Consider the following 16,220-nt stretch of genomic DNA (forward strand, 5'->3'; position numbering starts at 1 on the left):
ATATGGTTATTGATCTAAACATATAGCTTGTATATTAAGTAGGGTGTGTAAAAAGATATCGGTTCCAATTAGAACTGATCGAGATTGAATCGTATCTAAGATTTCAACAAGTCTAGAATCCAATGAATAAATACATATAATTAATTATATTTTTCAACATTTTAAGTTGGTCTTTTTATGTAGTGTTTTTCTAGGAAATTAGGAAAATATTCAAACAATTGGATTAAAATATTAAATGGAATAGACCGATTTAATCATCATTGGAATCAGAGATACATTGGACTTATTGATTTCAACAGAGGAACACCCCTGATATTAACAATACTTTTAATAAAAACAACGTTATTTTAGTGAAAATTGTATGGTTATTAGATAGTGAGACTGTTCTTGCTATTTTCATCAAAATAAGTCACCATACAGCATAAATTCGGCACATTTAAAGGAAAATAAACTACATCACCAATTCAAATACGAATAATTCACTTGGGAAACAGCTGGTGACTCGAGAACAATAAAGTTGTGAACATTCTTCCTAATGCACTCAGCAGAGATACACCACCATGGAAACAGTCCCAACCTCAGCTCAGTATCTAGTCACGCTCGCTGACGGCGGTCAAGTGCTCATCAATTTCCTCGGTCGATAGCACATGAAAGACTGGATTCTCCTTTCGCACAACTCCAACCTGCCCACAATTACAGCCAAGTTATGTGTGTAATCACAAATGGTAGCAGCCCGACACAATCGAATCCCTTTAAATGGTTATAAACTGGCTACATCTAAGGGCCTGTTTGTTAGCAGCTTAATGAGCTTAACAGGACTCGCAACTTATTTGGTGAGTTATACATGACTGTTTGGCAGTGACTTAATGACATAGAAAGTGGCTTATTCAGATTGCACGTTTAAAAACACGTTATATCAAAAAACCTGCCCAAACAAAAATCTTCTCAATCTATACGTACAGATTAATCCACACAGAGTTTTATCCATCAGACTTAATGGAAAACCAACCAAACAGCCCCTAAACGACCTATTAACTTGATGGTGGTTTCTTGCATACCTCAATCTCATTGGCCTTGAAATCTTCTTGTAGAACAGATTGCAAAGCAGAAATCGCAGTCTGCAATCAGTCATAGGATGCATGATGTAAAATTCAATCAATATATGAGCAAGTAGTAACAAATTTGATGAAAACCAAACGGGATTCTGTTCCAAAACAGAACGAAGAATAACTCACCTGTACAGTCTCCTCGTAAGAAAATTCAGGATCATTTTTCATTTTCTTCTCGAGGAAGTTAATGGCCTCTTGCTCTTTCAACCCAGCACTTGTTGCCTGAAAAAAATAATTTAAAAATGGAACTTTATAGTTTATATCATGGATAGGAAAGCGTACGGTCTAGGTCTGCAGATTACAGACACATTTATCCATACAACAACACATTATCCATGCAAGACTTGCAAAAAATTTGGTAAACAGTCCCTAAATCTATGAACCACCCATATTATATAGCTCCAAAAAGTGTACAGACCCATTCACCATTTTTTGTACTCCTTTACATAATTACATGCCAAATGCTAAGCTTTATTCACTTGACAAAATCAAAGATTTTGATAGGATCTTGTACTACTTCACTTTTCATATTATAATGAAAAAGGGTCTTCATTGCTCTTAAAACTAGCCTCCTTGATTGAATAAATCTTCTTGCTAAGAAGATTCTACAGCAAATACCCCATAAAGCCTTTGATTGTGCATTAAGGGTGCGTTTGGTACACTGGACAAGACAAAACAGGGATCACTGTTCCACATTTGGCAGAAGTTTATGTGGAACAGACAGGAACAGAGTGGAATAGGCATGTTCCCGTGGAACAGACCTATATTTTACCAATACAACCTCAAAACAGAACAGGCGGAACAGATAAATGACAGTGCAGGACAGAAAATAACAGGTATGAAGTGTAATTAAATCATAAATTTCATTTAATTAAATCATAGAATTCGTGATTGTCATTGTTCATAAAAACTCTTTGCTGAAGTTACAAACATAAATGAAACACCGTGATATGGTAAGCATTTGAGAGTAATGGGGTAAAAAAGATTGGCTGCTGATAAATACCAATATAAATCTCCGTTATAAAAGTTCACACACCTTATGACCAAAGAAGTGGCCTGCTGGATCACATTTGAAGAGTCGAGGTCCGTTCTCATCATCAATACCCAAAACCATAGCGACTGCAGAAGGAAGAAAGCAATGCAAATAGACAATTAAGCACCACCAACAACTGAATAAGTAAAAAAGCTCATATATTTAAACCGATCTGTCTGGATTAACTAAATAAATTGTTTTGTATTGCTCCCTAGTCTACATAAAGCTGGATGATGTACAATAAGGCGTTCGTGACTTGTGAAAGGCAAGAAACAAACCTACTCCAAGTGGTCTCATGTAAGCATGTTGAGTGTAGACTTGGGACTTGTCTGCAATCCTGCCACACAGTTTTAAAAAATAATCAACAAAAGCAAACCTGTATTAATATGTTAGCATAAGGATTTATGATTTTTTGGGCATGCTCTTTCATGAGGGCAGTGGAGTGGTATTTGTGCATCTGTAAGTAGAGAAATCAGTTGAAACTTTTTGTTGTTATCGAATATATAATCCAAAACTTAAAGCACACACTTAACAGAAGCAAAAGCATCAAAATATGACACAATGGAATAAAGAGGAACCCCTGTAAAATATAGACCATAATTTCCTTTGATAACTTCACCTAGAAAAATATAAAAAGTTGTATTGATTGACAAGTACAATATGTGTGTATGATACATCTTACAAACAAAGTGCAGTTGCAAGAATTATGTCCAACAAATTTAATAAGGTACAAGAAAATTGACTTACCATCTAGCCAATACATCAACGGGCATCTCATATCCATATTTAAAACGAAACTCGGCTGCTTCATTCCTTGCTTGTTGAACCAAGGTCCTTGCATCAGCTGGAAAATTGTACCAAACGCTATTCAACCTTGGCTTACAACAAAACAAATGCATACCTCGGGTATAACACTAACATAACATTATAAAGATAGCATGCACCAATAAGCTGCCATATTAATAATGGACATGTCAAGGACCACCATTAAGCTATGATTCTTTACATAAGCAGATATAGAAAGAGGCAACCCCCTTGGGGTAGAAAAACCTCCCATCAAAATTGTAAACCTAAAAAAACACTAAATTTAACTAAACAACCTTATAGGATCATTTTTGTTGGCATCTCTCCTCTCACATTGTCATTAAAAATGCACAAAAGTTAAACCTAATACTCAACAATGCACAAAAAGATCATGGATGCTTGACCACAAATTGTTGGCTAATGATAATATATTTCTGCTTCATATCATTAAATAACAACCTGTAGTTCCAGTAGCCAACAATCCAAGAAACTTGGTGACTGGGAAAAGATGCGTAACGCTGGTTGGATCCAGAAGCTTGTCCTGCATCAAGATTAGAAATTACAGAAAACCATAAGGCTTAAAGACATTAAAAACCATTTCATCTCAAAACATAATCGAAGAAACTCACCGGCACTTTCTTCTGGGTCACAACACAGACGGAGTCCTTGCCTCGGACGCCAATTGAGGTGACCCCAGCTGCTTTAACAGCTTTAAATGCATATTCTGTTTCCATCCAACACAATTCATAAGGAAAAACCCTAATTCAAAACAAGATCGTAAAGCACTACCTCAAGTCAAAACCATTTTTTTTGGAATTACACATGCTAGGTTAAACATAAACGTAATTTCTTTAGCCAATGAACCTTCTTTCTAACAGAAAATCTGTATTCTGGAATAATTTGGATTTAATTGTAGTGGAAGAGGGGTTTGGGGATTCATACCGACTTGAAAGAGACGACCTTCGGGCGAAAATATAGTAATGTGACGATCATATCCACCTCCACTTCCACGACTCATGATGATGTTCCGATCACCGTTCTTCGCTGATTTTCTACTTGCCCGTTTGAATCAAGAACACGAATCCTTTCTTTCTTCCCAAGACAAGATCCTGAAGCAAGAGCAAAGATTTGGAACTGGTTCTTAATCTTAAATAGAGTAAATTACATTTTCTATCCTCTCATTTGTTGAAATTTGCTATTTTTATTCCTCAACTTTTAAAATTATCATTATCATGACTTATTTTTCTTTTTAATTCATTGTTATTTGATGATTAAGTCACGTATTAATAAAAGTCTGTTTATATAAAGTATAAAGATTTTTGTTTTTAGTGAAAGATTTGAAAGTGGTAGTCTTGGAAGACTTTTTGTCTTTCTACTTAAATAAGTCACTACCAAACAATCATGTTTAGCTAATCGAATCAACTGTGCGTTTCATTAAAATCACTGAAGTTAGGACTTAGGAGTTAACCTCAGGAACAAAAATAACAATAAATTATAAATCAAAGGAGTGAAAATCATAAACTCGAAATCATAGTGTCACGATTCGTAACAATCTATAGAGACTAGAAACGTAATTTACTCTGTTAAACAAGTATAACTGTGATCCTTAATTTACGACCCGACCCGACCCGCATTCTGAAAACTATGAATTGGGCTTTAATAATTGAATTGGGCTATAAACGTTGGCTAGAAGAACCAAAAATATTCTTTGGGCTTATCGGGCCTTCGTGTAAGAACACTATAAAAGCCATCGCATCGCAGCGGCCATCCATCGCAAACTGCAAAATCTAGGGTTTTGAATTTCTCCGTTTCAAAGCTCGGCGCCTCCGTAAGAAGAAGAATGGGTCACTCGAACATCTGGAACTCACATCCAAAGTTATACGGACCTGGTTCCCGTACCTGGTCAGATTCATCTTGATTTCCTCGTATTTTTGCTTAATTAGTTTTTTGATTTGATGTATTACTCTGTATCTCTTGAAATACATGTTTGACCATCGATATTGGTATCATGTGTTACTTGTAATCGTTGAATCTATTTAATTTTATTCAAGGGGGTGAAGATTTCTTAAGTTGTTGCGTCGTTGAATCTAATCACGATATACTGTTCATGGTATTTGGAGGTGTTAACTCTTCTATAAGCTTATTAATCGCATTTGAGGAGTGGTTGCACCTGGTGCGATTGATGCATCTGCTCACTGTGTTTGCTTGTATGGCAGTATACATTTGTTAACTGTGATGAGTTGATTTCTGATATGGTTTCTACTTATGGTATATACCAGCCGTGTGTGTGGTAACTCGCATGGACTGATTCGAAAGTACGGGCTGATGTGCTGCAGACAATGCTTCCACAGCAACGCCAAAGAAATTGGTTTCATTAAGGTTAGTTTTAAAACGTTGTCCATTTGATGAGATGATTTTGGAAATAATTAAACTTTTGTTGTTTATCTGTGATATCCTATGAATTTGTCAAGGTGATGTCCGCAATAAAAATATAAATTTCTTACACACCATGTGTGCTGACGTGTTGATGAATTTAGTGAGAGTTTTTAACGTGTTCTTGGTCTGCCATGTTGTATGAGATTTGATTGCAGGTTTGTTTTTGGATGGTATTTTTGTAAGTGTCTTTTCCTTATCAAATAAAAACCATGTTGTGAGAAAAATCTTGAATGCTTTTGTATAAAGATTAAAGAAACAGCATCCCTTTTACCCAATATAAGATGGAGGTCATGTGAGCATGTCTGTCCTGACCCGAGCCTTTTCTTCTCAGTGTATCAAACTATCAATCATTCAGGATATAAGCAATGATTATAAGTTTTTGGTGTCCTGAAATTATATCAAATTGTAGAGCTTGTATAAAGTTTATTTGCAGAAATGTGCCTTGTATCAAATTCAATAATGATGGTGTGTATGTGCTTCAAAAGAGTATATGAAATTATGCTTTTCAAGCTTCGTTTTTCATGATTCTGCAACAGTTTTAACACATTAGGTTTGAAACAAGTAGGGGATCATCTGTAAGATACAAAAGAGGTGGCTAATATGCATTTTAATACATCAGTGGAAGATGTGTTTTTGTTTTTCTCACATTTGTGATTTCTTGTTTTTTGTCTGCCAGATTTTGTGTCTTTTGAGTTTCTAATTTTTGTAACTTGTATATTACAGTATCGTTGATTCTATCGGAAGGTTCCAATCTCTATTCGGAAGTATGATATCAGGAAACTGTTGGTAATGTTGGAGAATGTAGTCTTTCAATTTTAAACTAATGCTGATGTCTTTGTTAAGACTTTTTGTTGAGTGAAATTGCACCTTTCTTTACTCTTTTCTGCTATAATTATATTATTATTACTTTGTCACCGAAAGGTATCATCTCATCGATGTGTCTCCATATTGCTATCTGTGTTACGGCAAATGAACTCAGATACCCTCCCCAATGTTGGTGAGGGCTTAAACACTTGAACCCCTGGGTACTATGTCATAAACCCCTTGGTTATAGAACACTTTATACCATAACAGGCAACAGCCGGGAGAGGTGGCTTGTGTAAACCATTGATACATTCTGTTGTAAAGTTATTATCGTGTATTATTCTGTGTGCTTTTGGTAGCCATTTGATTGATCTGTTGATGTGAGAATCAGTTAACATGGGTCTGATATTGGTTAGATTTAAAAAAAAATGACGAATGAAAAACGGTTAAAAAGAAATGGCAAAACTTTTTTATATTGTTTTTTTTGCTGAAAAGTTGATAGGTAGTTTGGATTTTATGATCGACGGTTACTATTTTGAGTTTTAAAGCAATCGAGGGTTGTGTATTCAAATTCCTTGGCATGGATTGGTCGGTGTTGGTTGATTATAAAAATATAAATCTTAATTATGATATGAGATGAGTGTTGATAATGATGGATGTTTGAACCATATCCCATGTCTTGGTGGTATTGTTTATTTCAACAAAAGTAAAGGCAAAATGATTTTATAAATCCCTCTCACTAAAATTTTAAATGCAAAACATGAAAATATTACAAACTATATAAATCGATTGAGATGTTTATTGGAAGATAATATGACAGTTCAGTTTGTTTTATGATAAGAGGGATTTAGAAACTTAAGTCACTGGGGTTAAACTTAAGGAGAAATATTGTTTTACTGATTCGGTTAAACCAAAAAGTAAATTATACCATACACTTTATTTATCTCTAGATAATTGGATTGAGAATATGAAAACAATCTATATTAAAGCTAAAACAACAAAGATATTGAATTGGATTTTTCAAAAAATTGAGAAGAAGTTGATTCTGTTGGTTTTGGGTGGAAGAATGAAAAAATAATATTATTTTGTAAGCTAAATTCCAGTTTTTTTTTTAAAAGGACCCATTTAGATTTGCATGTAATAGAAATGGTAGGATCAAGATATGTATTAAAGCTGCTGCATGAAATGTTAATTTGTATGATTTATATATAAAATTGTGTTTATACAAATACAAATACAATACAAATTAAGATGATAAAATGTAATAGTGAAGTGGAAGATGAGATGAGATGGTATGGTATGGCAGACATGAATGAGCATGCGCCATGCGCAGTCATTCACAATCATAATTTCCTCCCTTTTCTTTATTATTTTAATAAAATCTTGTGTTTATTTTTATTTTTATTTTTAAGATACGTTGCGTTTATAAAACTACAAAGGAGAAAGTCAAAACATATACTATCACTCTCTTATCTAATTAATACGGCCATCGTCGGGATTTATGTAATGGCCATGGCCGGCCTCGACGAGTTTTCAAGGTCCGTTGATATGGGACTCAGGCTTTCCAAGCGTATATACTACGGAAAAGACCACCCACCCTCCACGGCTGCTCCCAAACCCCCGTCCATGGATAAGTGCTTCTCCTCGTCTTCCTCCGTTTCCTCCTTCCAGTTGGGGTTGGCGCAGAATCATGATCCAACGGGGCCCATGGTTTATGCCGTCATAGCGGAGCCTGTGGTTGTGGATAACCCGGACATCCGGAGCTATCAGCCGTACGTGCACGGACGTTGTGATCCACCGGCGTTGATTCCGTTGCATATGGTGGGAGTAACCTTGGAAGTGGAGTGTTATTTGGATACGGCCTTTGTGACCCTTAACGCTACTTGGCGACTTCATTGCGTAAGGTCAAGCGCATTCTCTGACTGTCGTCTGGTGATTCCCATGGGGGAGCAGGTACGTTAACGTACATAATTAATGCTACCCACGTGATCATCTCGATCTTTTGTGTATCACTATATATCATTGATAGATAAATGTGGTTCTTCTCAAATACATTAATATTTATATATAAAGCTTTATTTGTATTAAAAGATTTGAAGTAATATGTATGTGTTGGTTTGGGTGGCACAGGGTTCAGTTGTAGGTGTGGAGGTGGAGACCAATACAAGATCATATTTTACCCAATTCATATCTCCCAAAGACCACGATCAACACACCACACCAAAATGTGGCTTCTTCATCAAACCCAACATATACATGCTTCAAATCTCACAGGTTCACTAATTCCTCTTTTTTCTCTCTCTCTCTCTACCCCTATATATATATATATATATATATATATATATATATATATATATATATATATATGACTTAATTAACTTTTCCTAGCTAAGGTTGAAGGAGGATCCAATTTCCAAGTGAAAGCTAGATGGTCTCAGAAAATGTTGTATCAAGGCCATGAATTTTGTGTGAGCCTGCCTTTTGCTTTCCCTGCTCACGTATTTCCAGTTTTCAAGAAAGCTCCTTGTAGAGAAAAAATAGTGGTATATGTGAATTCTGGCACCTGCACTCAGATTACATGCAACACTTGTAGCCATCCTTTAAAGGCAAGGCATGCATATCTTCATCATCATCATCATCATCATCATCATCATCATCTCATCATCATCATCATCATCATCATCATCATCATCATCATCATCGTTTGTATCATTCTAATTTTAAATTTGTTTCCTTCTTCACAGGAACTAAAAAGACAGGCTGGCCAATTAAGCTTCTTGTATGATTCAGAGGTTCTCAACTGGTCTTCTCAACATTTCTATTTTGCTTATTCCGTAAGACATACCATCTTCATCTTTTAGCGAATGCCACCTTTCTAAGGTTTTTTTTTTTGTTGATTTCAAGGGACTTTTTGAGTTTTTTGGTTGATATTCTTTAAAGTACTCCTCAAAGTTTAGTGTTTTCACCTTTCATACCAAAAAAATACTACTTAGGATAATCGGTTGAGTTGTGCTAAAAGTTGTTAAAAATGTCATGTCAATTTATTGTAACACATTTACATATGATGTATAATTCTTTGAGTTATCTCCTATCACATTTTTTATACATTTTTAATATCCTATAAACCAGATTTTGTTGTAATATTATATTAAAACCAAAAGCATGTGGTGTTGGGTTCATGGGTTGACTGCTCGGATGAAATATTTGGAGGATTGCTCCGGCAGGCTCCATCTTTACAAGATGATGACCAGAGAGACATTTTTTGCTTGTATCTTCTCCCAGGTAGTAACAGAAGCATGAAGGTTAGTGGTAGTTTATAGATTAGTTTTCCATTAAGTCCTGTATTGATACAAATATTTTTGCTTTTTGTTTGAGAGTGTTTTTCATAGACGAATGGACATGTTTTTTTGATTTGAGAGAAAGGTTTGGAAAAAACTTGGTTCCTGCATAAAGTTCCCCCTAAAAGCTTATTAAATAAGCCACTTTTTATATCATTAAGCCACTACTAAACAATCATATATAGTTGATAGAGTAAGCTGCGAATCTCATTAAACTTAATTAAGCCATTAACAAACAAGCCCTTAAGCATGTGTTTACGAATGTGGTAATAGGCTTTCAGAAAGGAAGTGGTATTTGTAATCGACATAAGTGGCAGCATGCGAGACGACCCTTTAGAGAAAACGAAATATGAAGTCATAGGATCTCTTTGGAAGCTTAATCAAGGAGATTCTTTTAACATTTTAGCTTCAAATGGAGAGGTTAGATCGTTCTCGAGTTCGTTGGAGTTGGCAACAGAGGAAACGATCATGAATGCAACTGAATGGCTGAACACAAATATTGTTGCTGATGGAGGTACCAACTTGCTGCTACCCCTAAAACAGGTAATCTTCATGTGTGCATGTGATTTGAGTGACTTATCAACACACCAATTGGCAACTACAGTCTTCATTTGTGAATGTGATATGAGTGTCTAATCTTCATCTGTGAATCTATTGTCTCAAATGTCCTATTCTCTTGTAATATTTATGAAACTGGAAGATTGATAAACGAATGACCACCATATATATGTGCAGGCAATTCAAATGGTTGGTAAAACTTGTGATTCCATTCCTTTGGTTTTTCTAGTCACCGATGGGGCTGTTGAAGATGAAAGAGAGATTTGTAATATGATGAAAGGTCACATTGTGGATGGAGAATTGAACTCTCCTCGAATTTTCACATTTGGCATAGGTTCGACTTTCATTGCTATGGTTAATATTAATATTGTGTTGCACTACATCATCGACTTGGGATCACGTGAGACCAGCTTGTTTTCATGAGTCCCGTGAGACCACAAAAAACACTGAACCTTTGTTAAGTGTTTATACTGTGAAGGTTCAGTGTCTTTTTGTAGCTTCACAGTTGGTCTTCCAGGAACCCAACCCATACTTCATATGAGCTTAATGGAAGGGGGTCTTATGATTTTGTTATACCCAGGTTCATACTGTAATCATTATTTCTTGCAAATGCTTGCAAATATTGGAAAGGGGTGTCACGATTCTGCATACGATGTAGGTGAGTTTCGTCACTATATATATATATATATATGATTACAATGATTGCAAGTTTCTTAGTCACTTTGATTATGTTTACTGTTTGCATCATGAATGCTTTTGATCACCAGATTCAATCAGTTTTCGTATGCAACGATTGCTTGACAAAGCTACGACACCTTTGCTTTCGAATGTAATCCTTGACGGTCTCGAGTCACACCAGGTACACTGCTTGATACCCACTTTAAATACATGATGTTCTTGTTGTTGAACTTGATTCTTCAAGCAACTTGCTCATATTTTATTACTTAAAAGCAAAAAAGCATGAAAATATGGTATAGGTTATTTCATTACAATTCCAGTGTGAACCAGACACTACAACAAAACAGGGACCAAATAGTTGTATGTTCTATTTCAAAGCATTGTCATAAGTTTACAAGACATTTTAGGACACTTTTAACACATGACGTTCTATTAGTCTTTTTATAAGACACTTTTGAGAACAATGTCAGTGTCCTATAAAAGGATTAAGATGACCATTTGTCTAAAAAATGTTCTAGAAACCTTATCAAGATGTCCAAAATCGTCGTTATCAACTTATTAAAACACTTTTAGATATGACACACAAATGTTTGTTTGGTCCTATTAACTTACGTACTACACATTTGTCTATTAGGACATTCAAAACATCTTTGGTGTCCTCAGTTTTGTTACAGTGAAACAAACAAATTTCAAATTTTTTGATAGATTACATTCTAATTCCTATCAACATAACGCATTTATTAGCTGTTGAATTCTATTCCAATTTCTTCATATTCCGATTTCAAATTATGGCAAATTTCATTATGTAAACCATACGCCGCCTTACTTTCATGTGTTTCTTCCAGCTATTCCCATTTCGTCTTCCAGACTTGTGGTCTGGAAGTCCGTTAAACGTATCAGGCAGATTCGAAGGGAACTTTCCAGACATTGTTAAGGTTAAAGGTTTCTTGGGGGATCTAAGCACTTATGTGATTGATGTCAAAGTGAGGGAGGCAAAGGACATGCCTTTAGATATGGTAAACATTATGACTTGTGTATCTGAGGGGCTGTTTAGCAAATGTTTAGTTACCGTTTTATCAAACCAAACCAAATGAACCCATTATATATATCCTTTATCTGGTGATTACGGTTTTATTCCTTTTCAGGTATGTGCAAGGAGGGAGGTTGGTACACTCACAGCACAAGCATGGTTAGACCAAGATAGAAAATTAGAGGAAAAGGTTTACTTCTTTGTTCTAAAACCTTCATTTTGGTACCTCAACTGTGACATCTCAAATAGTTAGGTACTTGGTTTAATCTCATAATTGCACTTTGGTCTTACTTCTATTTCGTGTTTGACATGTCATAGCTAAGGTATCAAAGTAAAGGTTTTAAAAGTATGTTACATTTTCTTGTAATTTTGCCCACACAAGAAACAAGGATAAGAACAAGATCAAGACAATTCCTAATGTTTTCTTAAAAATGTATGGTCAAACACTCTTTGTGTTTTCACTTTGATTCTTTTAATTTCAACACTTTATTCGTGTTCATCCAATCTTTGATATTACTATATATCTATGTATTTATGCATATGAAAATTGTATACAAATTAACTCATTTAAATATTTATTTGATTTCTGTTGTTTATAGCTGTTATATGATACATGGAATCATCAAACAACTTTTTAAGGGCTACTTGTCCGTTCCTGTCATGTGAAGTCCTAATCATACCAAACAACAAACGGTTGTCATGTCCAATTTCCATTTCAATATTGTTTGCATACCAAACGCTACCTTATCGTTGTTGTAGGTTGCAAAAATGAGCTTGCAAAGAGGGGTTCCTTCCGAATATACTCGCATGATTCTAGTTCAAAATGATAATGTAAAGCCACCCCTCAATTCAGTTCTACCAAAAGAGGTACGGCTTTCACTGCAACAAAATCGGGTTTATAGGATGTCAAAATTGTTTAAGTCTCCTAACAAACTACTTTATAAGACTTGAGTTTATAGAACCAAATACTTATTTGTCATATCTAAAAAAATAAGTTTACTAGACACTTTTGGGCATTTTGACCAACTTTTTAGGATACTTTTGAAACAAAGTGCATATTAGTCTTTTCTAAGTGTCCTACGAAACACATTTTTTACAAGACACTTGTTTTATATAAGACATTTTTTCAAATAATGGCATATAACAACCCCAATAGGACCATTTGTTTCAAAAGTGTTATAAAAAGTTTGTTAAGAAATCAAAAAGTGTCTTATTGACTTGTTACAACACATTTAGATAAAACGCTCAACTTTTTGGCCCTAAACTGATGTATTATAAAAGAGTAGTCTATTAGGACAATTAAATACTTTTGACTGTGCCATTCTTTCTGAAAATGTATTTATTATATTATAAATTGGATTGCAGAAGTATAGCAAGTCAAAGAATCAAAGGATAAGTTGCCCAATGAATTTAAATGTCGGATTTGGTAACTTGATCGCGACTGCTGAGAATCTACCGCCCGGAATCGAGGAATTGCAGTTGAGCGAACCAGCAGCAAAAGTGATGCAAGCAGCTTTGTATTGCTGGACCGTCTTTCGTGATAGATTTTGTTGCAAGTGCTTCATTCGGACATGTGGTCAGGTTAATGACCAATGCGCTATTGCTTTAGCGGAACTATGCACTGCTCTTGCTTGCTTTCAATGTATAAGTTGTTGTTGTGACACTTGTGACTCGTGCACTGAAATGTGCTCATGCCTGTAGAACGAACGTATATATAATTGTAATTTGTTCGACACTCATGAATGGCGTCAAGACCATCTATTATAACTTACTTGGTGCGTGTGTGTGTGTATATATATATATATATATAGAGAGAGAGAGAGAGAGAGAGAGAGAGAAAATGGAAATGAAAAAACTGAGAAACACTCTGACAGGAGTGAAATTTTACAAATTTAAGATTTGTGGCCCATCATACCATTTGTTATATATATATATATATATATATATATATATATATATATATATATATAGATACATAACCCAATCCATTAGGCCCAAAGCCAATCGAAAGGAACAATGAAGCTTCATTAATATTTTATAAAAGATATTGTATATCTTGTAATAATATAATCTATATTGTAATTAATAACCGGAAAAGTTGTTTTGAAGATGAAAATATATTTTCTTTGGAAAATTTGATCAACGATCTATCGGAGATGTTCCAATGTATTGGATTTAGGGATGGAAATTTGTTGTTTCAAAATCCCCTATCATACCTATAATACCCGTCAGATATATATATGTGTGTGTATATATATATATCAGTGCAAGTTTAATATATATATATATATATATATTTATATTGAAGTTTGGGTTAGTTTAGGAAGTTGACCAATCTTGAGAGGTTAATTCTGCATAAATCGCTTTAACTTTGCAATTAATGGGCTTGAGCTTTTGTTTGTAGATTAGGGTTTAAACCTAACCCTAATTCCTCTTATTTAAACCTAACCCTAATCTTTTTTTTAACCTAATTCCTCTAATTGTGATAATCGCTAGAGAGAAACCCTAAGAGCTTGGAAGAATCCATTGATAACCTATGAGGGAGCCGACGGCCAAAAGTAAGCAAGGTTCCATCGATTTCTTGTCGGTTTGAGGTAAGTTTTTGTCCCATTCTCGAATCTATACATTTAGTAGTTGGGTTATAAATTTTTGAGTTGTTCCGGTGACTCGAAAGTCACCGATTCGGTCAATAATAATGGCAACAACTAGGGGTTTGTCAAAATCGTCTTTAGAACCCAAAAAAATTCTTCTCGTTCTTCTCTCGAATTTGATCTTATGTGGTTTGCATAGTATGGATATATATATATATATATATATATATTGATAGGATTTAGTTGAGTTTAGTTACATTATTAGTCGTTAAAGTGATTTAGTTTCGTTATGCCATCAAGTTATCAGTTAGGATTAATAGTAAGTTTGRGTGTTTGTTTAGGGCATATATAAAGGAATAAACTTGGGGAAATCGATAAGTTTTGTGAAGTTTAAGGTACGGATTCCTAAACCTTTTTGTTCAGTTAGCTCGTTTAAATATGCTTATGAATTCGTGAGTCTCGTTTAACTCATATTTATCCAAATTGTTCGTTATTGCATCTTCCATTCAATCGTATTTGTTCTACGTCATGTATATATATATATATATATATATATATATATATGTGACAAGGGCGTCTTGTCCTAATCATGCTATTGGAGTTATTCGAGTTAGTACACGTTTATTTGTTCGGTAACATTTTGGTATGATTTTTACTTCTAAAAGTACGTATGTTGGTACTTTTGATCGATTATGTATTCTTCTAATCGAGCCTCTTTATTACTGCGACTACTTGTTTATTCAACATAATTCCGTACTTGACTTATGTTTGACTTTTCGTTTGATTTCGTTATTTATTGACTATATGTAAGACGTATAACGTCACATTCGTTGTGACAACTCAACTCTGGGTAACTCGAGCTGCTAACCACCTATGGGGGTACCATAGGCACGTCATTGTGGCACCGATGAAGTGACACTAACCGTGGCAGTGTGATCAGTCCACGGCGTCTCCTCTTTTGGTGCTCTTGTGAGAGCTATTTTGGTATGATGGATATTAGATTTAGGAGGCGTATGGGTCGGGCCTAGCACATGTGATTCGTTTGTAGGGTGGATGTCGGTGTAGTGTCCAACGCCACATCTCACATTTGGTACGTGTGGATCTGCAGTCCAACGTACAGGCCTGTGTGGCCATATGTCTGACACTTGTCATGTTAGTTAATATGCAAGTGTATGCGTTTTCGAGCTCGATTTGTCCMKTCATATGATTTYGTRTGATTATGTTATTTGTTGATTTTCTAAGATTTTGGTACTTGTTTGGTTCGATTTTGGCATGTTTGTATTACCATTTTTCTATATTTGTTTATCCGTTCACTGGGCATTTGGCTCAGCCGTGTTTTCTTCTATTCCTCACGGCAGGTAATCAAGGGGAGGCTAGGTTTTGTGACAGAGAGTAGACAAGGATCTTGGTTCCAAGGATTTCAAGAGGTTTAATGTTATGCTAATTCATTTATTGGATTTTGTTCCTTTTTGGCTATTAGATTAGATTTCCTTTAAGAGTTGCTTTTGGATTTTCCTCGGTTGTTGGAGGATTTTGGAAGTGGTTTGTTTGGAGACCTTTATATCTTATTTGTAGATATATTCAATTTCGTTATTGGAAGATTTTATTTTATTTATCTGTATTGGGGACTATATTTTGGAGATTTGTATAGCGGTTCTGTTACGTTTTGAAGCAACCTCCCTTCCTTCGGAATGGGGGTGTTACAATACCTGTCTCACTAATATATTTTAGAGTGAATTACGAATCTGGTCTTTGTGGTTTGATGGTTTTTTTGAAAATGGTTCCTGAATTTTCTTTATTACAAAATATGACTCGTTACATATCGTTTTGTAACGAATT

At 34.9% G+C, this 16,220-nt stretch overlaps 3 protein-coding genes across 3 annotated transcripts; 2 read left to right on the forward strand and 1 right to left on the reverse strand.

Moving 5' to 3' along the window:
* Window positions 1-345: 345 nt before the first annotated feature.
* Window positions 346-4,065, reverse strand: LOC112511482 (proteasome subunit alpha type-6). Its single transcript, XM_025117118.1, has 9 exons — window positions 3,889-4,065; window positions 3,576-3,670; window positions 3,406-3,487; window positions 2,890-2,986; window positions 2,421-2,479; window positions 2,146-2,228; window positions 1,236-1,331; window positions 1,059-1,118; window positions 346-683 (listed from the first exon to the last, which is right to left on the reverse strand). Exons 1-9 carry the CDS (start codon window positions 3,962-3,964, stop codon window positions 591-593), a joined length of 741 nt encoding a protein of 246 aa, XP_024972886.1. The 5' UTR covers window positions 3,965-4,065; the 3' UTR covers window positions 346-590.
* A 638-nt stretch (window positions 4,066-4,703) lies between these two features.
* Window positions 4,704-6,298, forward strand: LOC112511271 (40S ribosomal protein S29-like). The gene is made up of 3 exons (XM_025116830.1): window positions 4,704-4,848; window positions 5,226-5,325; window positions 6,106-6,298. The coding sequence occupies exons 1-3, from the start codon at window positions 4,787-4,789 to the stop codon at window positions 6,112-6,114; spliced, it is 171 nt and encodes a 56-aa protein (XP_024972598.1). The 5' UTR covers window positions 4,704-4,786; the 3' UTR covers window positions 6,115-6,298.
* A 3,089-nt stretch (window positions 6,299-9,387) lies between these two features.
* On the forward strand, window positions 9,388-13,512 carry LOC112511764 (von Willebrand factor A domain-containing protein DDB_G0292028-like). Its single transcript, XM_025117502.1, has 9 exons — window positions 9,388-9,488; window positions 9,798-10,067; window positions 10,260-10,416; window positions 10,663-10,740; window positions 10,850-10,941; window positions 11,606-11,776; window positions 11,906-11,980; window positions 12,550-12,657; window positions 13,156-13,512. The coding sequence occupies exons 1-9, from the start codon at window positions 9,483-9,485 to the stop codon at window positions 13,489-13,491; spliced, it is 1,293 nt and encodes a 430-aa protein (XP_024973270.1). The 5' UTR covers window positions 9,388-9,482; the 3' UTR covers window positions 13,492-13,512.
* Window positions 13,513-16,220: the final 2,708 nt, after the last annotated feature.

The sequence above is a fragment of the Cynara cardunculus genome, assembly GCF_001531365.2.
Source record: "Cynara cardunculus var. scolymus isolate 2C chromosome LG 4, CcrdV1, whole genome shotgun sequence".
Classification (NCBI taxonomy): Eukaryota; Viridiplantae; Streptophyta; class Magnoliopsida; order Asterales; family Asteraceae; genus Cynara; species Cynara cardunculus.

Excerpts from the sequence above, each read along its gene's own strand:
- LOC112511482 (XM_025117118.1), bottom strand. The coding sequence starts at position 3,964 with ATGAGTCGTGGAAGTGGAGGTGGATATGATCGTCACATTACTATATTT. Across the intron at positions 2,229-2,420 it reads CATGAGACCACTTGGAGTAG|TCGCTATGGTTTTGGGTATT; the intron begins GTTTGTTTCTTG and ends TTCCTTCTGCAG. Across the intron at positions 1,119-1,235 it reads CTTACGAGGAGACTGTACAG|ACTGCGATTTCTGCTTTGCA; the intron begins GTGAGTTATTCT and ends GACTGATTGCAG.
- LOC112511271 (XM_025116830.1), top strand. The coding sequence starts at position 4,787 with ATGGGTCACTCGAACATCTGGAACTCACATCCAAAGTTATACGGACCT. Across the intron at positions 4,849-5,225 it reads GGACCTGGTTCCCGTACCTG|CCGTGTGTGTGGTAACTCGC; the intron begins GTCAGATTCATC and ends GGTATATACCAG.
- LOC112511764 (XM_025117502.1), top strand. Across the intron at positions 11,981-12,549 it reads ATAGAAAATTAGAGGAAAAG|GTTGCAAAAATGAGCTTGCA; the intron begins GTTTACTTCTTT and ends TCGTTGTTGTAG. Across the intron at positions 12,658-13,155 it reads ATTCAGTTCTACCAAAAGAG|AAGTATAGCAAGTCAAAGAA; the intron begins GTACGGCTTTCA and ends ATTGGATTGCAG.